Source organism: Protopterus annectens, chromosome 1.part0 (assembly GCF_019279795.1).
Source record: "Protopterus annectens isolate FY-2018-M chromosome 1.part0, PAN1.0, whole genome shotgun sequence".
In the NCBI taxonomy this organism is placed as follows: domain Eukaryota; kingdom Metazoa; phylum Chordata; order Ceratodontiformes; family Protopteridae; genus Protopterus; species Protopterus annectens.
In genome coordinates, this window is record NC_056725.1 from 1,381,459,643 (window position 1) to 1,381,481,052 (window position 21,410).

At 39.2% G+C, this 21,410-nt stretch overlaps 1 protein-coding gene across 2 annotated transcripts in view; it reads right to left on the minus strand.

Moving 5' to 3' along the window:
* The window catches only part of LOC122798246 (gamma-aminobutyric acid receptor subunit rho-2-like), an 817,188-nt gene that overhangs the window by 78,159 nt on the left and 717,619 nt on the right, over nt 1-21,410 (minus strand). For both annotated transcript variants that reach the window (XM_044067049.1, XM_044067039.1), the window contains one exon: nt 21,130-21,326. In XM_044067049.1, the coding sequence (XP_043922984.1) occupies nt 21,130-21,326 (197 nt within the window). The remainder of the gene's footprint in view (nt 1-21,129; nt 21,327-21,410) is intronic.

Sequence of the window (21,410 nt, forward strand, 5' to 3'; positions counted from 1 at the left end):
TATGTTATGTTTTTCACATTACTGTCTCAAATGTTTTGTTTGAGAGTTGCATTAATCAGTTATTATGTATTTCAAACACCTAACTGCTATAAGAAATAGCATAAACAATTAAATAGTACACAAATAAACATCTCTGTGTATGGAAACTTGTGTGTGATGTCATATCCATTGCATTGTGTGTGCGTATATGTTTCATGCAATAATTCTCATATGCAGGAATGAATCCAACACTGGCCATTCTAAAAGGTGGCAAATGTAGGAATAATGGTTGTTTGATATGCTGTGCACCCTCTACATATACTCTTCTTATACATATATATAAGCACTAATATCTGTATATGTGTGTATGTGTGTATGTATATATATATATATATATATATATATATATATATATATATATGTGTGTGTGTATATATATATATATATATATATATATATATATATATATATATATATATATATATATATATATATGTGTGTGTGTGTGTGTGTGTGTGTGTGTGTATGTCTCATTGGAATGTTTAGTGCGTCCACATTATACATTCCTTATGGTAGACTGACTGTTCTGCATGATATGTTACAGATATCATCCTGACATCATACAGCTGTGATGGCTTTACTGTTAACTTGTGAGTGTGTTGTGCAGGGTCCTGGGTTCAAGACTTGCAAGTGGTGGTTATTGTGTTGCAAGGCATATCTGTTCAGCTGTGGAGGAAGGGGAAATGGCAATAATTACAAGAGATCCCTAAGTTGGGCCTCTTCACTCCCATTAACAGTATGTTTCATCAGATGTTTTACAGTGAGAGGTTCAGAGTGTGGTTCCAATGTGTGAATGCAATACACATTGATATATATATGTATATATATATATATATATATATATATATATATATATATATATATATATATTTTTTATATATATATATATATATATATATATAGAGAGAGAGATTTCTTTTATGTACATACATACACACATCTACATATATAAATACATTTTCCTTCTGTTGAATGACTGTGCTGCATGATATGTTTGAGAAAACATTACATTTCTGTACAGCTGAAATGGTGTAGTGGTAAATCACTGTGTCTATGGTGTGCAGGGTGCTGGGCTTGAGACTTGCAAGGGCTGATTATTTTGTTGCTGGGCAGAACAAGGACTGTTGGATACAGAGTGACTAAGGCACTTTTAAGCAGTTGTAAGTGGGTTTGCACGACGGTAAGCAATGCTAACTTCCGGTTAAATATGCTTACCGACAGTTAGCCTTAAAAGTGCTTAATCTGTGTAGGCATTGCTTAGTGCCGCACAAACAGGCTTAATCTCACTTACTACTGCTTAAAAGTGCTTACTCCTGCTTACACCCACGCTAATTTCTTTAAAAGAAAAGAAAAAGGGGTGATAGGAAAGTGGGTGAAAAAGGGGGCATGCAGAGGGAAAGACAATAAGGAAAGTAGTAAGGGATTTGCAGGATGGGTGCAGGGAAGGTCCATAGCTGTCCATTTCTTCTACAGCAACAGCTGTGCATATAAAGTGAATTTGGAGGTAGATATGGACACTCAAACCCCTGAGTGGTTGAGGACAACAATAATATGTTGTGAAGCCAATTAGACCAGATTCCATGTGTCGAGTGGACACGTGTGTGAAATGGACAGCTATGTATGGGGCAAGATTTTTTTTGGGAACAGATTGCCCTTTTTTTTTTTAAGATGAGAGTGGGATTTTGGGGAAGTATTTTAGGTATATTTGGGGAGGTAGGTTGGGTAGGCAGACAGACAAGACAGACAAGACAGCATACAGGGGTGGTATATGACATGTGGGGGTAAACACCTTGGATGGGGAGGGGTGTTTGGAAGTCGGAAGCCCATGAGCCCCCAAATGGAAACAGTGGGACTGAGGTCCCCACTCATGGGCAGTCACCACTGCACCTTCACGGCCCCAAAGGTGGCTGTGCTGAGTAGGAAGGGCAGGCTGACCCACTAAATGTGGCACGCGGCCCTCAAGCTGGCTTAGCAGATCTCCAAACTCCCTGCAGAGTTCGCTACGTACCAAGTCTTAGACCTGACTATGGGTGACAGTTTTCTATCCACGCTTGCTCCCGGGTGGGGGTGAGTTCATCCCTTGAGGCAGTTCCACCCAAAGGTGGTGCAGGACCAGCAGACAAGGAGGTCTTGGGGTGGGTCCCAGATGTGCTGAAGCCCCATGCCTTGGCCAGATGACGTGGGAGAGGTGGGTCCGCTGGGTCAGGCCTTCCCAAACGTGCTATGGTGTTGCAGTTTTAAAACATATCTGGGTTAGTAATAGTCAACACAATCCAGGATTAGTTATAACAGCATGCATAGATATTCCCATTAACCAAAAACACCAGATTTGGAACAGTTGAATAGCAAACAGAACACATGCATATATGGAACCACAGTGGCCATTACAACAGCATGCAGGTTACACTGATAGCAACAGGCCACCAGTGACATTATTTCAACGTGGAACATTAATAGAAACACATTTCAATATTTATTGAACAATAGGACATATGTCCCAACAGTAGGTTTGATGTAAACATACCCATTGATTTGTGTATTTAGATTATTGTTGCAGATATGGTGGGGGGGAGATGTCAATGAACAACTTATATATCCCTGTAGTTCTCACAACTTTAATGCTCATTGCTTTAATCAGTAAGGTACAGGTATTACTACACTACCCTATGGCCTTGGTTTGGCCGGTGGTATGTTTGTAAACAAGTGTATACTTCAACTGTCTTATAGCTAAATTATACATCTCATACCTGGTATAGCTGTAGAGGGAATGTTTGTTAACAATACCTGACTGTTTCTACACATATTCCCAGATTCTGAATTAATATTATGCACATACCTCTCAATCTCTTATTTCACACACTCTGGTCAAAGCTTGACAACATGGGTGTGGAAATGGGACATATTTTGAATATTGCTTTCATAAACTTGGAGGGCTGATAGAGTGACAGGATCTGTTTTCATATACATTTTCTGAAGGTTTTGAGGTCTGAAAATCAAATGTATGTCATTATCTGCTGACTACAAATTTGAGATCATCCCACTGATTTGCCACGGGGACAGGTTAACAGGCAGAAAATATAAGCCAATTATCTGGACATTCTGAAAGGATGTGTACAGTTGAGAGGTATGATTATGCATACAGCGTGCTACCACTCCCAGGATTCAAACCATGGCTGTGTCTGCTAAAATACAACAATTTAAGTCAAAGTAGAGTGTGCTATTTGGATAGTGCTGTCTATCTTTTCAGTGTTTTTTGCCTAAGTCTCCCATGGTTGTACAATCTGACCTTGTAATTACAACAGTATTATACAGACATTCCTAGACATTTTTATTATGTAGCACAGTGTGGGTAACAGTGGTTAATACATTGCTATTCAGAGAATGCAACACTAAAAATGTCATACAAAACCAGAGTAAACACTACCAGTCCAGGATTTCAATCTTTATTGGTAGGCACAGTTTTCTTATCTGACAGACCTGTGGAGGGAATGTTTGTTAAGACTACCTGAATGTTTCCACACATATTCCCAAATTCCGAGTTAATATTATGCACATACCTCTAAATTTGTTAATGCACACACTCTAGTCATAGCTTAACAACATGGGGGCAGAAATGGGACATATTTTGAATACTGCTCTCGTATACTTTTGGTGAGTTGCTAGAGTGACAGGTTTGTTTTCATATACATTTTCTGAAGGTTTTGAGGTCTGAAAATCAGATATATGTCATTATTTGCTGCCTAAAATTCTGAGATCATGCCACTGATTTGCCAGGGGGACAGGGTAACAGGCAGAAAATATGAGCCAATTATCTGGACATTCTGAACAAATCTATACTGCTGAGAGGTATGATTATGCATACAGCTTACTACCACTCCCAATATTCGGACCATGGCTGTGTCTGATAAAAATACAACAATTTAAGTCACAGTAGAGTGTGCTATTTGGAAATTGCTGTTTATTTCTTCTCTGCTTTCTGTCTAAGTCTCTCTCGGTTGTACAATCTGACCTTGTAATTACAACAGTCTTATACAGACATTCCTAGACATTTTTATTATGTAGCACAGTGTGGGTAACAGTGGTTAATACAACATTACTATTCAGAGAATGCAACACTAAAAATGCCATATGATACCAGAGTAAATACAACCAGTCCAGGATTTAGAGCTTTATTGCCAGGCAGTTACAGTTTTATTTAAATACGACCTATATGGGACTATTACTGTCATATTGTCTGGTTTATTCAGTACAGCCCATATACAAAACAGCTTTTATACTAGCAGTTGACTTTCTACTAAGTTTATATTTATTTGGGATGACTACTACAAGCAGGATTGTTACTCACCAGCCTCACGATGCAGCCTTTGCAGCCTACTCGCATGGGTTTCCTGATTAACAGCCCACTCAGCTGCAGCTGTAAGAGAAATAGAGAAATATTTAGCGATACCTATCCATCATATACACAGGCTGGACATTATTAAACAGTTACTGGTATGATTACTTACACACTGCTGGGACATCACCCCTCTGCCCTCTGCCTTGATTCTTGGATCCACTGATCCAAGAGCTCCCTCTTCCTCTGTTTCAAGTTGGCATAGTGGTGCCTGACCTGCTCACCAGTCCGAGGGATACCAGTGGCACTGGTGAAGTCATGGGCGAGATGGTCCCAGGCTTCCTCTTTATATTGGGAGCCTTAGTACTGGCCCTGAAGCTGTCTCTAGTCATGTTTTTTTAACCAGGAGTCCTACCATGACCTTGGACTCCTGGATGTCCCAGCACTGCACACAGAAGCGCAATCCCTCTCCAACTCCAGCCAGGCTGCCTACAGTGGGAAGCTGCAATCAGTTATGAGCTGTATTCCTGCCTTTGGGGTTTAAATACGGCTGATTTTCCACCCCTTGTGGTGATTGGACAGTTTTGAATATGCTGAGCTAAGCTAAGGTACAGGCAAACCTACTTAGCTAAGGTTAGCATTGCTTAAAGGGGCAGGTTCAGCACTGCTTAGCAATGGGCAAATCCATTTAGCTGGGCTACTCATTGCTTAGCAGTCATATTTACACAATGCTTATACCTGGTAAGCAGAGCTGTGCAATACTTAGCATTGCTTATTTTTCATTTTATAGAATATTTGCTGTATGGCATTGAGTCATTATTCATTACATATTATAAATGTGTTTACTGTCCCTGACATCTCCCAATGTGCTTTCATCACATTTATTCATGTGTGACTATACTGTATGAGGCACTTGTGTTTATATGGAGATTTCACCAGTTTATTACACTGACACCTCACATCTGGATCTAATGCAGTACTCTGGTTAGCAAATATATATTTAGTAGGTAATACAAAAAATAATTGTTTATGCACTGCTGTCACATTTAAAATGTGAATTGTTGCTCACAAAGCATAAACTCTAATCACAACACTATTACAATACTGCTTATGTTGCATGTCTATTGCTATTTAACTTCTTGTGCTGTTTAAGCTGGACTAAACGTAGCTAAGAAATGGGCACACCCGCGCAGCTACGCGTAAACTTTATCTCATTTATAAAAAAAAAAGTTTTGTTGTGTTATTTTATCTATACCCTTCAGAATATTCTTGCTAATGCTGAACCTGTTATTTTATCAGCTTTCTGCTTCATGGTGCACATACCTCTCAACCTCTTGGAGCAAAAACTTTGGACAAACCCTAAAATGATAGGGGGGGGGCAAATAGAGGGACAGATTTTAAATATTGCTCTTACAAACTTAGACAGTTGATGATAGGTCTTGCATTAGCATGGGTTTTCTGAAGGATGTAGAGTCTTTTAAACTCAAATTTTGTCATTTTATTTAATGACTTAAATCCTCAGCTATTTTCCAGCAAGGTAGATTTTTAGGAAGAACACACCAAAAATATGAGACAAAACTGTGGACATTCTGTGAAAATCTGTACAGTTGAGAGGTATGTTTAAATCCTGACATGTTGGGGGTGTTATGAGCATTCTTGCTCATTTTAATTGCCGAAAGGGAATTCTGGAGTGCAGGGGCGTGTGTATTGTGAGAGCTGTGCTCTCAGACACACCCCCTGCACTTGTATACGGCTCTGTGTTAGTTTAACAGCAAAGGAAGTGCGCCTTCATGAATATGCAAGGTGCGCTGCCGTGCTGTACAGGAGCAGTCCCTGCCATGCATGAATAACTTATTCCTGCACGGCTGATTGCTGAATCGCAGGGAGTGCGGTGCATGATATGTGATAATATTTCTTATACATTACACATCCTTTGCCATGTTTCAACAAAGCATATCCATCATCTGTTTTAGCATGCAAAAGTACATTTGTCTTTAGTTGTCAAGTCTCTTTAAGTCTCTTTTGCAAACACGCAAACTTTAATTTGTTAAAACATTTTACAACAATCTTATACAGACATTCCTAGACATTTTTATTATATAGCACATTGTGGGTAACAGTGGTTAATACAACATTACTATTCAGAGAATGCAACACTAAAAATGCCAAATTATACCAGAGTAAATACAACCAGTCCAGGATTTAGAGCTCTCACAACCTTCTTCTTCTTTTGGCTTTTCCCGGTTAGGGGTCGCCACAGTGGATCACCTGTCCACTCATGATTAGCAGTGGAGTTTTACAGTGTCGAGTTGCCAGCCTGGCACCCAACCTTCCACAGAAGGCACACACATGCACGCACTCATGCCTAGGGCCAGTTTAGAGTGTCCAATCCAACTACAGCATGTCTTTGGGATGTGGGAGGAAACCGGAGCACCCGGTGGAAACCCACGTGACCACAGGGAGGACATGCAGACTCCGCACAGAAGGTACCCCAGCCGAGAATCGAACCGAAGAACCTCTTGCTGTGAGGCAGCAACGCTAACCGCTGCACCACCGTGGCCGCCCATTAGAGCTTTGATTCTAAATCCCAAAAAGACCAAACTCCTACTTTTCTTTCCCCATTCTCTTTCTCATCACAAAACCTCCTTTTTTATTACATCTTCTAACAATATAACTATCCAACCTGACACCCACACAAAACTCCTAGGGGTCATTATCGATGATGAACTAAAGTTCAACCTACACGTACACCAATGTATAAAAAAAACAAACCAGAAACTAGGTCTGCTATATTGGAACAAAAAATTCATAACCCCTGAATCTAGACTTACCTTGGGCCAGGTGCTCCTCCTCCCCTCCCTCTTATATGCCGCCCCAGTTCTTACCAATATCCAGGCCTCCACTCTAAACAAACTGCAACAGACTTACCATAAAATAGCCAGATTCATTACTAACTCCCCATACAACTCACACCACTGCATTTCTTTAAACTCTCTTCAATGGCTTGAAGTTCCCCAATTTCTGCTATCTTATCAATTTCATATGCTACACTCTATTCTTTATAAACCCTCCTTCTGTCCATTTCTATCTTCCTTAGTCTCCATCTACATCCCATCCCGGACCCTCCGTCCTTCTAACCAACAATTACTTGATATCTACCACCCAAAAAGGTCAGTAGGCAAACTACTCTACAAACACTCCCTTGCCCATGCTCGGAACAAACTTCCCCTTGACTTATGTTCAATCTCCCACACCTCACACTTTAAAAATGAACTAAAAGCTTATTTTCTCAATTCCAGAACCTGCCCTTGCCATGACCCTACCTAGCCTTCCTTCCCTTTATGTACCCTGAAAAGGACCATACTTAGTACTCCATTACACCTCTTTCTCCAATGTGTCTATTATGCATTTGCATAATTTTATACAAACAAAAAAGTTTTATTGTTGACCTATTGAACTATATCAATTCAAAGTTGTTACTTAGCTTATTTTTAAATGCAACTTTAACTTTATGCATGTAACCCAACATATGTACATCTTTTGCTATAACTGCTATTATATCAATATTGTTTAAAATTGTACTTGTTTATAATGTACTACTGGAGCTTTTCTCCTCGGGTCTCCACTGAAAATGGGCCACAAGCCCAGTTGGACAAATCCAGTTAACAAATATCAATAAATAAATAAAATAAATACATTTTAAACAATGTGCAAATATAACCAGCTAAGCATATACTTTACATTGTAAGTAGCTGAATAATACCAATTACCCTTTCAGCAAGGATAGACCAATAAGCAAGAATAAATAAAGAAAAATATTCTATGTTTTAACACTTTACATCTGAGTGACACCTCCACGTGCATCTGCAGTTAACTCCTTCTGATGCCTCTAGGTGTCAAATATTGCTTGTTCATATTTGCATCAATAATTCCAAAACCATGTTATGTATAAGATTTTAAAATATTTCATCTTAAAGCTTACACAATGGCAAACGCAACTGCATTAATATTTGACTTCTGTCAAGTGCAGGCAGGTAAAGGGATATTAACTGTTGTTTTTATGATATTAATGTATATAAATATAATGTTCACATTTTTCTAAATACTTCAACAACTAAGTAATACAGACAGAACTATTTAGCCTCTTATGAAAGCTCTCAGATGCATAAAATTTTGCTGATAGTATGTGTGTAATAAGTGGTTGCTGAGATATTATAAGCTGTATACAAAATATTACACATGTAATAGTTACGGTGTTTACTGTGACTTATAAAATTCAGTTTAAGACCTGGAACCTAAAGAATACTGCCAATTTAAAATGGTTTGTGCTAAAGTGTTTGACATTTATACTTCTTTCATAACCCCTATGGTTCCAGAGATATGACCATTTGTTTGAAATGGGAGGACATTATTTGATTTGTCAAGAGGTTTAGGCTCCACCCAATGGAAGTTACAGTGCAAACTTTCTCAACTCCATTGGAGTGAATGAGTTAATAATATAGACTCTTTGACATTACTGGATACATATATTATATATACTGTATACTGTATATATTAAATATTACCCAACCTGATTCCTTAAATCTTATAGGTAGCACTGATCTGATTTGGTTTCCTATTACCATTTGACAGTAAACTTCCTTTGTCTTTTCTTTGTTCATTTCATTAGCTCCCATCACTTCTTCCACAGTTGGTGTGATTAGGGTCTTCCATTTCATAGTCACTGTTTTTTTAGCTAACTGGGCAATTACCCATGTTAAGTTATCTTTCAGCTGAATGGACTATTCAAATTCTCTAGTACCTGTGATATATAAATCCTTCATTAAGGGTAGTGTATTCCCTAACAATCTATGGAGAAATATTTTCCCTACCCAGTATGCTGCTAATGAACATGGAAAATGTGCCAGTGGCATACCTCTCAACCTCTTAGCACAGGAAATTTGGGGAAAGACTTAACAATGGGGGAAAAGGCCCCCAAATAGGGACAACTTTAAATAGTTCTCTTACAAACTCAGAAAATTGATAGAATAACGGGTTTTGCATTCACATGAATTTTTGAAGGGTATGAAATTAAAATGTCAGTCATTATTTTCTGACTTCAGTCCTCAATGATTTGCCTGAAAACAAAAATTTTATGAGGAACAGGCAAAAAATATGAGGCAAAAAATCTGGACATTCTGCGAAAATCTGGACAGCTGAGATGTATGACCAATATAATGTGGTAAAGTAACTAATAGAATAATAGAATCAATATGTTGTCAATTGTCATAATTAGTTTAGCCAAATATATAGTTTTGATGGGTAGGAAGGAATTGAAGGGGGTTACTAGATTCTGGGGGCATGGTCACACTTATTTAAAGAACCATATGGTTGTAGTCTTAAAATAAATGACAAGGGAAAGGTTGGAAGCAGCGTGTGTCCAGGGAGTTAGGAAGGAGCATCATATAACACAGAGTAAAGTGCTATATCCTATAGCTTTGGTACCTAATTTAGCACATCATGTCAGAACTGACCCTGAGTTTTCTCAATTTCCTCATTTCAATGCACTGTGGAAATTGTTGAGGGGGAGCATAGTTATATATCCTTTAGTATGAATATAGCCTTAGTAAAAATGGAAGAAGTCTGAGCAGCGGCTTGGCACAGTGATAAAATGCACAGTCATGAGAATGAGAAAGGGATAGCTGTAGAAAATTAAAAAGGAACTAGAATCTGGCTATGGCTGGAAGGGATAGAAAAGCATGTTTGTGGTCAGAAACCTGTTACTGGGTTTTGTCAGACAACTCCATCTGTTAAGTTAGCGAAACAAAGCTCATTAAGGAAAGTGAAAGAAAAGAACATGTAATACCTGATATAGAACCTCATTGGAAGGCTCCAGCCATTAAAGTAATGAAGGATTCTTTCTAGAGACAGATATGGAGAGACCCATGATGAGAAATGCCCTAAGGGAAGAAAGGGAACCTAGCAGAGTTATAGTTTTCCCTCTGTAATATCAAACAGAGGAGTGGTTAGAAACAGGACTCTGCAGTAGGTGCTTTAAGAAGTTACTGAGGTTAAAGAAAATGAACTGTGGGAAAACAATAGCAGAAGAAAGCCACTGGCATGAGTTGCCTTTTACAGAATGCAGAAAAGGAGAAGAAACACTTATACTTGCTGTAAGTGAAGAGGTCATAGCCTCTACTTCATGTCAGTGTATTGATGACAGTGTTCCTGACTTGGCAGATTTGCAGATAAGGAATGAAAATTTTAAGAAAGCATAACAGGAAGACAATACATTAAGCAAGGCCATAGAAAATATAGCCACGATAGAAAAACACACAGATGAGTAGACTGACCCGATCCTACAACAATATTCTGACCTAAGAAACGACTTGCTGTACAGGGTAAACAAAGACAAAGAGTAAATATGAGGCAAAAAATATGGACATTCTGTGAAAACTATTTGTTCCCAAACCTTTTCAGAGGTTCATAGGCAAATACTAGGCTAGCTGCCCTTGTGGGCCATTTTAAGCCTAGTCAGTTTCCCTTTAGTGAGAATCAAAGCCAACACTTTGTGTTTGTGAGGTAAACACCATAACCATTACACCAATCTCCTAACCCTTTTAGAAGAACTGTGATGAAATTTGCACTTGGGAGGACAATTAGAGACAGACAAGCACAAAACTCGAATTTTAGCTTGATTTTCTTTGCCTGCTATAAGGAAAGGCTCAAAACTCATGTCAGTTTTTCAAAGGCTCATGAATAAAGTTCTGAAATGACATGCCAGGTATGACAATAGGAGATCCTGTCAGCACAGCTAGCTGGAATTTTGTAAATAATTATATGTCATTGATGAATATCTATCAAAATGATTTATACAAGATGCTTGGGCTACAAATGTATTAGAACTGTATGTCAAGTGTATATCAAACTGCTTGTATAGACATGTGTGCTGAAACGGTATTTGTAGAGTGCTGTGTTTGAAATGTAACCACAGTGTGCCCTACTGGAAGAGAACAGAAATGTACCTGTATTATGGTAACTGTTTAAATGTATATGCTTAACAGAGGAAACCGGAGGGTTAACCTCAGTCCAGCAAACTTTAGAAAAATATCAGAAATTAAATTACTTTATAGGCTAGGAAATAAAGAGGCTATCTCTCAAGTTTTCAGTGCAGCTAGAGACACAAAGTTTGTACAAAGAAGCTTTCTGTGTTGTCCTTGGAGTGAACTAATTGCTACTTTTGCAGCATGAAGGAATGGAATTGTTTTATATCTTCCAGCATCCGCCAAAGATCTGAGCAAAAGCTCTTGTCTGTATATTTTTACATGTAGATGCTAAATGCTGCCAGCTTCTAGCAATGGGGGGTTTGGTCTCGAAACTAGAAGTCAGATGACCAGAAATTATGTCATTCTGCAAGCTATCCCAGCAGTAATATTTTAGATATTAATTTGAGAAGTCTCTTAGTGAGACAGAGCATTCTGCATTTTGTCTTGGATCTGACAACGACAACAAAAACATTCACTACATCTGCCTTGCCCTAATGAATTAAGTTTTAGGGTAAAGCATACTTCTCTCAGATTCAGTCAGTAATATAGTAAAGCATAGTTTAGATATTGTTTTTCTTTATTTCTTTGAGCCTGATCTGCAATGTTGTTTTAAATATTTTCTGTGGTTTTGAACTCTGGTGTCACTGTGAATATATATTTAGTATTGTCTTGTTTTTTTATTATTTATTATTTATTATTAAATATATTTAAACCTATCATTGTGACTGATCTGTGTAGAGGTATTTAAGTTTTGAGAGTACTTGCATGTTTATTTGGTGACACTGTTTGGGCTACTCCTAACAGACTTGCTCTTGGGCAAACTACCATTTATATAAGTATTTATATTACACAGTAAGATTGGACACTCTTTGTTAAGGGTCCTAAAGTAGATGATAAGGAGTGACTGGTGGCAGTGACAACTACCTTATAGTCTGGGCAGAAGGGAGCATAGCTAGTAAACCTGTGCCAGCCTTTTCCAGGTGTGTGTGTGTATGTGTGTGTGTGTGTGTGTGTGTGTGTTTGCAAATCAAACTCCAAAGAGTGTATGTGCGTGTGTCAGCTACTTGGGAAGGGACACAAAGCACTGGTTGGACAGAGAGGGTGCTGGAGGTCTTGGCTTGGTCACTCAGCTGAGATTTCAACTCTATAGCTGTGCCAGTGGGAAGTCTTACTGGGGATCTGGAGAAAGAGGGAGAAACCAGCCCCAGACTGACTGTGGTCTCTGTGTTCTCTTAAGGGAAATTGCACTTGACGTAGAGAGCTGCATCTGGAATAGTGTGGGCGTACCTGTTATCCTCTCAGTGAACATCTACCACTGTTGCCAGTGGTGAGAAATGAGACTCCTTGATTACTGCTTGGCAGTAGTGGGTCATCACATTTGGTAGCAGTGATGGGATTGCCACATCACACATTGAGATTCAGTGGTGTGGATATTGAACTCCTGTAGCCTGTAAACAGTGGTCACTAAAGAAGGTGTTTGTACTGTCAAGCTGCCACATGGTAGACATTTAGAGTTTCGTATCACAATAGTTTTATTTATTTTTTGTTAGCTTAGTTAGTCAGGTAGAGCAGGCTAGGATGTCAGCAGAGGATTATGGCAATCTGATGAGAAACCAGTTGGCTGAGATGTGCCAAGCCAAAGGAGTGAGGCATACCAACCTGACTAAAGGAGAAATGATTGTAGCCTTAACCACAACTGCATTACAGACCAGCAACCAGGAGGACAACCAGACTGACCTTGGGGATGTACAACTCTCAGAAAATGGACAGTTAAACTTTGCCTCAGAGGACCTAAAATCCATTTGGAGTTAAAGAGACTTGAACTGGAGGCCAAACATTTATAACTAGAATCAGCAGAGAGACTGCAACATTTGGAAGTCAAAGCAGAATCAACAGAGAGTGAGATGTCTGGAAGCCAAAGAAAATGAGAGGCAGAGGCAACAGGAAAAAGCGATGCTGACTCTTTGCCAGGGTCATGGAGGTAATGGGGAAAGGAGTAACCAAACCCCAGAAGCAACAGAGGTCAGTAAGTTTCTTCCACAATTTACAGAGGGTGATAATTTTGATAGTTTTAGTCATATGTTTGAAAGGGTATGTAAACAGTATAATGTTGACCAAGGGCTCTGGGTACAGTTCCTGACCTCCATTCTCCATGTAAAGCTGCAACTGCAGTTTATAAATTGTCTGATACTGATTGCGTAAATTATAATACAGTTAAAAATTGTTTATTAGAGTGTTTTAAGTTAACACCTGAACCTTATAGAAAAACATTTTGTGAGCATAGGCGGAAGGCAGATGAAAGTGTATGTGAATATATTGCTGAGTTAAGCACTTATTTTCATAGGTGGGTGACTGGGTGTCAGGTCATCACTTTTGAAGTGCTGGCAGACCTTTTGGTGAGGGAACAAGCCCTTAGCACTTTGCCTGAGGACATGAGAATCTGATTAGTAGATAGAGAATGTAACACCACAGATGAGTTGGGGAAAAAGGGAGACCTATACCTAGCAAGCAGGGCATCACTACACAGGAAAGGGATACCCAATGCTGCACATAAGTCTAAAGCAACCCATGGTGGGCAGCCTAAACCACCCCAACAGCGTCTGCCAGTAACAGGGGAAGCCACTAGTTCAGGTACATGGCCAGGATCAAGGGTTAAATGTTTTCAGTGTAACCAGTGGGACCACATAACATATAGATATCCATGGAGGCAAGGTGGGGAACAAAAGGTAAGGGAGCCAGCAAGTGGGAATGACAGATTGCCAGCGGTAACTTGCCTGGAGACAACAAGGGTACCAAACTAACACAAGAGGTTATATCTATCTTAATAGATGGGAAACAGGCCACTGCTAAGACAGACACAGCCTCTAACCTAACAGTTGTGAAGCCTGCAATGGTTAAAGCAGAGCACTACTTGCTTGGGCAGTCTACTCCAGTCAGAGCTTTAGGAGGGACCTCATTCCAAATACCTTTGGTTAGAGTTCACCTTGACTGGGAGGCTGGAAAAGGAAGCAAGCAAGTAGGTGTGCTTGAGGATATTCCTGCAGATGTCTTGATAGGGAATGATTTTGATAATGCAGTACCATGTGCGCATGCAGTTACACACAGTCAGGCTTGGAGACAAGCATGTGGATCTGGTAGCCTGGAGGGGACCCAAACAGACCACACACTTGAAGCCAGGACTGGTGAGGTGGCTACTTCAAGGTGGGAGTTACCCTGTAGCAGTGAGACTGAATGTGAGCCACAGCTGCTGGCGGGTACTGATGTTCCCTTGGACAGAGTAACTGCAAGGGCAGAAGTGAGTTGTAGTAACCAGGCTGACAGTGAAGCATCACTGTCAGAGGATACCAGGCTTCCTGGGGAGCTAGGAAGGGTTACAAAGAAAGAGAGTTGAGACAGGCACAGCTCTCAGACCCTACATTACAAGGATTGAGGGAGGTTGCCAGGGAGGTGCCTGATTCTCAAGGAAAAGGGGAATCTGTATACTAGGACAAAGGGTTACTATATAGAGAGTGGACCCCTGAGGAAGGGCTCTAGAGGGTGAGTGAGAGAATACAGCAGTTGGTTGTGCCCAGAGCCTACCATCTGGCACTTCTAGTCATAGCCTATGACATTCCCTTTGCAGGTCATATGGGCATAAAGAGTACCAAGAGACAGATTATGCAGAGCTTTTATTGGCCTGGGATTTCCAGGGATGTAACAGGGTACTGCAGGACCTGTGAGCAGTGCCAAAAAGTACCAAAAAGTAGGCAAGGCAGGAGACAAGGGGGAAAGCTCTTTTGATGTCTTTGCCTGTGATTGATGAGCCATTTCAGAGGGTAGCTATGGATCATGTGGAGCCTCTGAGTACCCCAAGTTCCACAGGCAAGAAGTATATTCTAGTGGTAGTAGATTATGTTACCAGATACCCTAAGGCAGTGGCCCTGTCCTCCATTGAGGCAGAAGAGGTGGCAAATGCTTTGTTAGAGATTTTCATCAGGATAAGTTTCCCAAAATAAATACTGACTGCCAGAGGTGCCAGTTTCATGTCAGATCTGCTGGCTTGTCTGTGGAAGCACTGTGGGTAAAGTATCTAAAGACCACCCCCTACCACCCCCAGACTAATGATCTGGTGGACAGGTTAAACTCTACAATAAAGACAATTTTACAGGCATTTGCAGACCAATTTAAGAGAGGGTGGGACAAATATTTACCCCATCTGCTGTTTGCTTACACAGAGGTGTCCCAGGAATCCACAGGTTTCTCACCTTTTGAGTTGCTGTACGGACATAGGGTGAAGGGACCTCTAGATTTGATTTGTGATGAGTGGGAGGGAGAGTGTCAATCTCAAAAGGAGTCTGTTGTGGCATACATCCTAAACATCAGGACAAGGCTCAGGGAACTCATAGGCTTGGCCTGGGAGAACCTGGCAGGAGCCCAACAGTAGAAAAAGGTCAGGTATGACAGGAATGCTCTCAGTGAACATCCCCTACTATTGCCAATGGTCAGGATTGAAGTTCCTTAATTACTGGCTGGCAGTGAAGGATCGTCACACCAGGTGCTCAGAGGTGTACATTGATGATGCAGTAATTATTTTAGAACACTAAAAGCAAAATTTGGTTGAATCACAAGCCATGTTGGATTCTTTAAGATGGTTAGGACTTAGAGTAAATGCTGCAAAATGTAAGCCTTGTATAACAGAAGCAAGATACTGAACTTATGCAATTGTGAAAGTGGTCATTTGAACACCAAACAAACAAAATAGAAGCTGTAAAAAATTGGCCATATATTTAGCATCAAACAAAAACTGAAGCACTCTTAGAACTAGTAGGTTACTACAGAATATTCAAAACTAACTTTGCTACCATAGACTGTCTGACAGATTTTCCAAAGGTAATGTGCCTCTTCAGATATGGTGAACTATAGCAGCTGATGAAGCTTTTAATCAACTACAAACTTTATGTTCAGAGCCTGTATTGGTTGCATCTGACTTTTCTAAACCTTTTATTGTGTACATGCATCCATAGTAGGGTGGGGATTGTATTTCCTCATAAATTAGGGGTAAAAACATTCAGTCTGTTACCAAGTAGAAAGAAAAGTAAAGGGAAGAGAAGATGCTCTGTCCCAGAATGAAAATGTCTCACTATTAAACTGGTACTAACATTTGTTATTATTCACTAGGATAAGGCCTCAAATTGGCAGTTGACCATATACAACTGCAATGGGTATACAAGCAACAGGATATAAATGCCAAGTTGTATAGGTGGATATTGTCATTGAATCCATTTTAATTTCACCATTAGACATAGGTCTAGTAACAGCCACAAGAATGCAAATGATTTCTCCTGGTCACCTGACTCATCCCTTTTAGTACATAACCTGGTTCTATGCTGCATGGTGACATTGGTGACATTGTAACATTCTAGCTGTTCTTCTTGCAAAAGTACTGGATGCAGACTAAATATTATGGTAAAAAAAGATGGTGGAGGTGGTGGAGATAGTACATATAGACAATGTATTACAGTAGTTAATAACCTGCAATATCATAGTCTAATATGAATCACCTGGAAAATGTTACAAAATGAGCTGGAAGATCATAAAGTCAGAGATTTTTCCCCTCATAGAAGAGTGATTTAGGGCCTAGTGCAGAGAATCTAGGTGAACCACAACCAGAGGACATTGTGAAGCTGTGTGGCCTAGTGTAGAGACCACAAAAAGAGCACATTGTGAAGCTGTGGGGCCTGGTGTGGAGACTCTATGTGAGCCACAGCCAGAGGACATTGTGAAGTTGTGGACAGGTTGCATTGGAAAATAGAGTTCCATAAAAAAAAGCCAAAGAATATTAGAACTGAGCATGGAATCTCTGGAAATAGTGATTGTATGGCAAGAATCCATGTGTAAGTGGTATTACAATGTTTAAGAATGAGAACAAACAGATGAGTAGACTATTGCTAGATAATATTACAATGGAAGAGATAGCAGGGATATGCTGTGAAGAAAGAAGTATATTTTACCATGCTGTAGTTAGCATGGACTAGGAAGGAAGTGCCAGTTTTACAAGATGATGGAGGTGGAACACTGATCAATGGCAGAAACCAGAACATGTAGAATGGATACAGCAGAAGGTGAAAGAGGTCCTAGATGTAAATGAACAGAAAGATCGGGAAGTGGAAATAAGAGAATAGGATGGAAATAAACACAGCTCGGAGAAGATGATGTATGGGAAAAAAGGAGAAGGTAAAAGAAAGAAAGGACAAGGAGAATAGAGCAATGGTTAAAAACTGCAAAGTGACTGTAATAGGCAGGAAATGGCAAGAAAAGTATTAATGCAGTTCAGTATTGAGCTAAAAATTGAACTAAAAACCTTGCAAGTGGAAAAAAATGGAAACAGAAAGAAGGGTTGAGTTGTGAACTGCAGCAGAAAGAGAGACTAAACTTTTGTTATAAAAGATTTAAAAAATTAACGACCAAAGGAGGAATGCTTGGATGAAGAATACAGTCAAAGAAAGGTCAAATAATAAAAAGCAGGGCTGGAACAAAGAAAAATTTTAGAAAGTATTATAAGGACTTTTACACAGGTAAGACTGCAATGAGGAAAGGGGAGTTAGTGTCTTGAATAGGAAAGTACTGAATGACAGGGACTGAGAAGGACTGAACAAAAGATATGAAACAGGAGAGGTAACAGAGGCTTTAAAACATCTTAGAAATGGAAAGGTGGATGGACCAGATGGCTTCTCGATAAATTTCTATAAGACAGTGGAACTGCACATGACTGATACTTAGGTAAAAATATTTCATGAGATCTTGGAAGGAGAGAAGATAACAGGATTAATAGAATAGTTAAATGACATGATTTTATATAAGCAGAAAAGCAGATGAGAAGATGTAAGGAACTATACATCTATACCATTGTATAATGTGGATGTGAAACCCTTACCAGAAATAAGAGGATAAGAATAATAGGTAGATTTTGTAAAAGGGAGGGCCTTGAAAAAATTGACTGTGTGTACTGGAAATATATGCATATGGTGATAGAGATCTTAGTGGGGAATGGGAGATGGACTCAGGGAGTACCTGTCTTAAATGCGGGATTGTCTGATAAAATAGAAATGGGGAGGGGTACCTGACAAGGATGTCCCCCATCACCAGGATTATTCCTAATGATAATTGAATACTTGGTTCAATAAATTAAGAAAGTATAGAGAAACATTAAGGCAAGGGTAGTAAAAGTAACATCTTCTTGTTTGCAGATGACTGTATGCTGACATAACATGTTGCAGAAAAACACCTCCCACAGATTTTGCAAATGTGCAAAGCATTCAGATATAAAGCAGGATTAGAATATCATCCAGAAAAGTCAGTAGTAAAAAGGGCAGGAAATAAGGAGGGTAGGACAGTGGAACTTAAAGAAATACAGGGAGGACAAAGGTGTTTGGGCTTGAAGGCTTTCCAAGAACATGTCTGGAGGAGAGACTGGAGGGAACCACTGAGGAGGATAGGCATAATATTTGATAAGTGGGTGGGAAAAGTTTATACATTGGCAAGAAGAATTAGTCTGCTAAGGTGCATAATTTTACTGCATGTAATTTATATGGGTAAAAATATTCAAATAAAACCCCAACAGAAACAGATAAATAAGATTCATCAGAAATGTTACCGGTTTATATGGAGTGGTAAAGAGGTCAAATAGCAAATGATAGATTAAAAGCAGATAAAAAGTTAGGATGGGAAAAATCAGTTTTCAAAAGGTATATAACAGCAATAAAAGTAGTTTACAGATTAAGGGGGAAAACTGAAAGGAGAATGGATTTGGCAGGAACAGGTAAATATACAGGTATATACCAAGAAATTGAATGAAGCACAAACAGGGCTGTGAAGAGTTTTCTTAGATGAAAACCTACAAAAGCGATATAGAATGAAAGAAAATTTTGTACATTTTCAGAGAAGAATCCAGAGGAAAGAGAAAGGAATCTAGGAGAGTGGAAGAAGAGAGGCCTTGGTGTATTGAAAGACATGAAGGGAGAGGTATGTAGAAGTTGGGCATCTTTAAAAAATTTAAAGGGGAACTGCTTGTTTCACAAAGGCTCCATGCAAAAATATGGAGAAGGTGTAGGAAAGACTGGAAAAGGAGGATGCAAGATGAAAGGTAAAGGGATGTATAAAGCCAAAGGAAATTGGAGTTTGGGAACAGACACAAAAGGGTAGGACTGGGAGAATATACAAGAGTATGGCAGCAAGAACAGCCCAAGAAGCAGCGGAGAGGTTGAGGAAAGTATGGATAAAAGAATCTAGGGAATGGGAGGAAGACTATTTCTGGGAAAAGTGTTGGGTATGATGAGGTTCTCAAATAGAATGGGTCCAGTTGGAGATGTTTATACTAGATTAGTGCACAGATAACACAAAACTCCAGTAAGGGTAATAAAAGAGGGTTGGGGCTCAGGCATCATGCTGCAGCTGTTGTGATTTGGCAAATGCAGACCGACTACACAAGTGGAGGGCATGTCAGGAAATTATTCTGCTAAAAGACATGGCTAGAAAAATCTGGAGTGAGATATTTCGCAGGGCAATTCCAGATTTGATTAATGATAGCTCTATTTATTTGGAGTTGAGACCATAAGTAGGCTTAACAAAGACATTTTAGAATTACAGCCATCAGTGGGGTAAATTAGATTAAAATACCAATAGCATGGAAAGAACGGAACACAGTGGAATATGTAAAAGACGGGACAAAAGTGTAGATGAATAAGATGGAACTAAGGAACAGAGAGTGGATGGCTAGATGATGTAAGAACTGGTAGAAGAGATGGGAAGCACAGCAGATCATAGCACAGAGGAAGTGAAAATTGGGAGAGGAGAATGATAAGTGATCATAAACTGAGTGAGTGGATAAGAGATACAATAAATGGAACATCAGTAAATGGAAAGAAGAGTTAGAAAAGGGAGAAAGAGTGCTGTGACAGGGAAAGGATGTAATGAAAGGTAAAATGAGTAATGAGTAAGACTGTCTTATTAAATGATCCAATAGAAATGAGGTAATTAATTTAATACATTAAATGCTTTGTTTAAAGTTAATGAGTCTCGCTTATGGAAATTGTGATGTAATAACATGAGAATATGCAATTGTGTTTAAAAATGTGGAAAGCAATAAAAAATGATAAAGAGAAACAAATCTGTGCAGACTGACCACTGTAGTGATCAGCAATGAAAACATTAAACATGACATTTCTATTTATTTGTTTGCTTGTTTTTAACTCATGAATATAAAATATATACATACTTTAGATGCAGACAAGGACAGAGTCAAAGGCAATATTTTACAATCATATGTTTGGCAACATGTGGTCACCGTCAGCTGATACCACTATTTAGCATTCGAAAAGGGAAGATTGAAAACTAAAAGTTAGTGTCACTATATCGACAGCACATAGAAAAGTGCATTCATGTCCAAAATCTTTATAATTTTAATTTCCCCGAGAAGTAACAATATCAACTGCTGAGGTCATTCAGATGATGGTATGGATTTCGACCTACAGCATACGGGAATTCTCTCATTAAATCTATTCCACTCTTTGATGAGATAGCCTTTCATAAACAACTAACTGCCATCATGCTACTAATGATAGTGATTTTTCTTGTCTAATGTGGTACAGAAAAATTCATCTGCTAGATTACATCTTTCATGTATTACGGTCAGTCTTACATATACAAAGCCTGCTATTAGCCTCCTTGACAAACTGAGGGCAATTTCAGATTTACCTTTTCTCTGAACTTCACTTCTTTTCTCTCTTGCACAGTGGTCAGGTAGTTGACAGCAGCGTATTCCAGAACAGAAAGAAAAACAAACACAAAACTGACCCACAGGTAGATATCCACAGCTTTGATGTAAGACACTCTTGGCATTGAGGCATTGACCCCCGTGATGATGGTGGACATTGTTAGGACAGTCGTTATACCTAGAAAAAAAGAAAGTTAATTTCTTAGACCTTAAAAATACTACGACAGCCTCAGCAAAAAATATTTCTGTTATCCAGATTAGA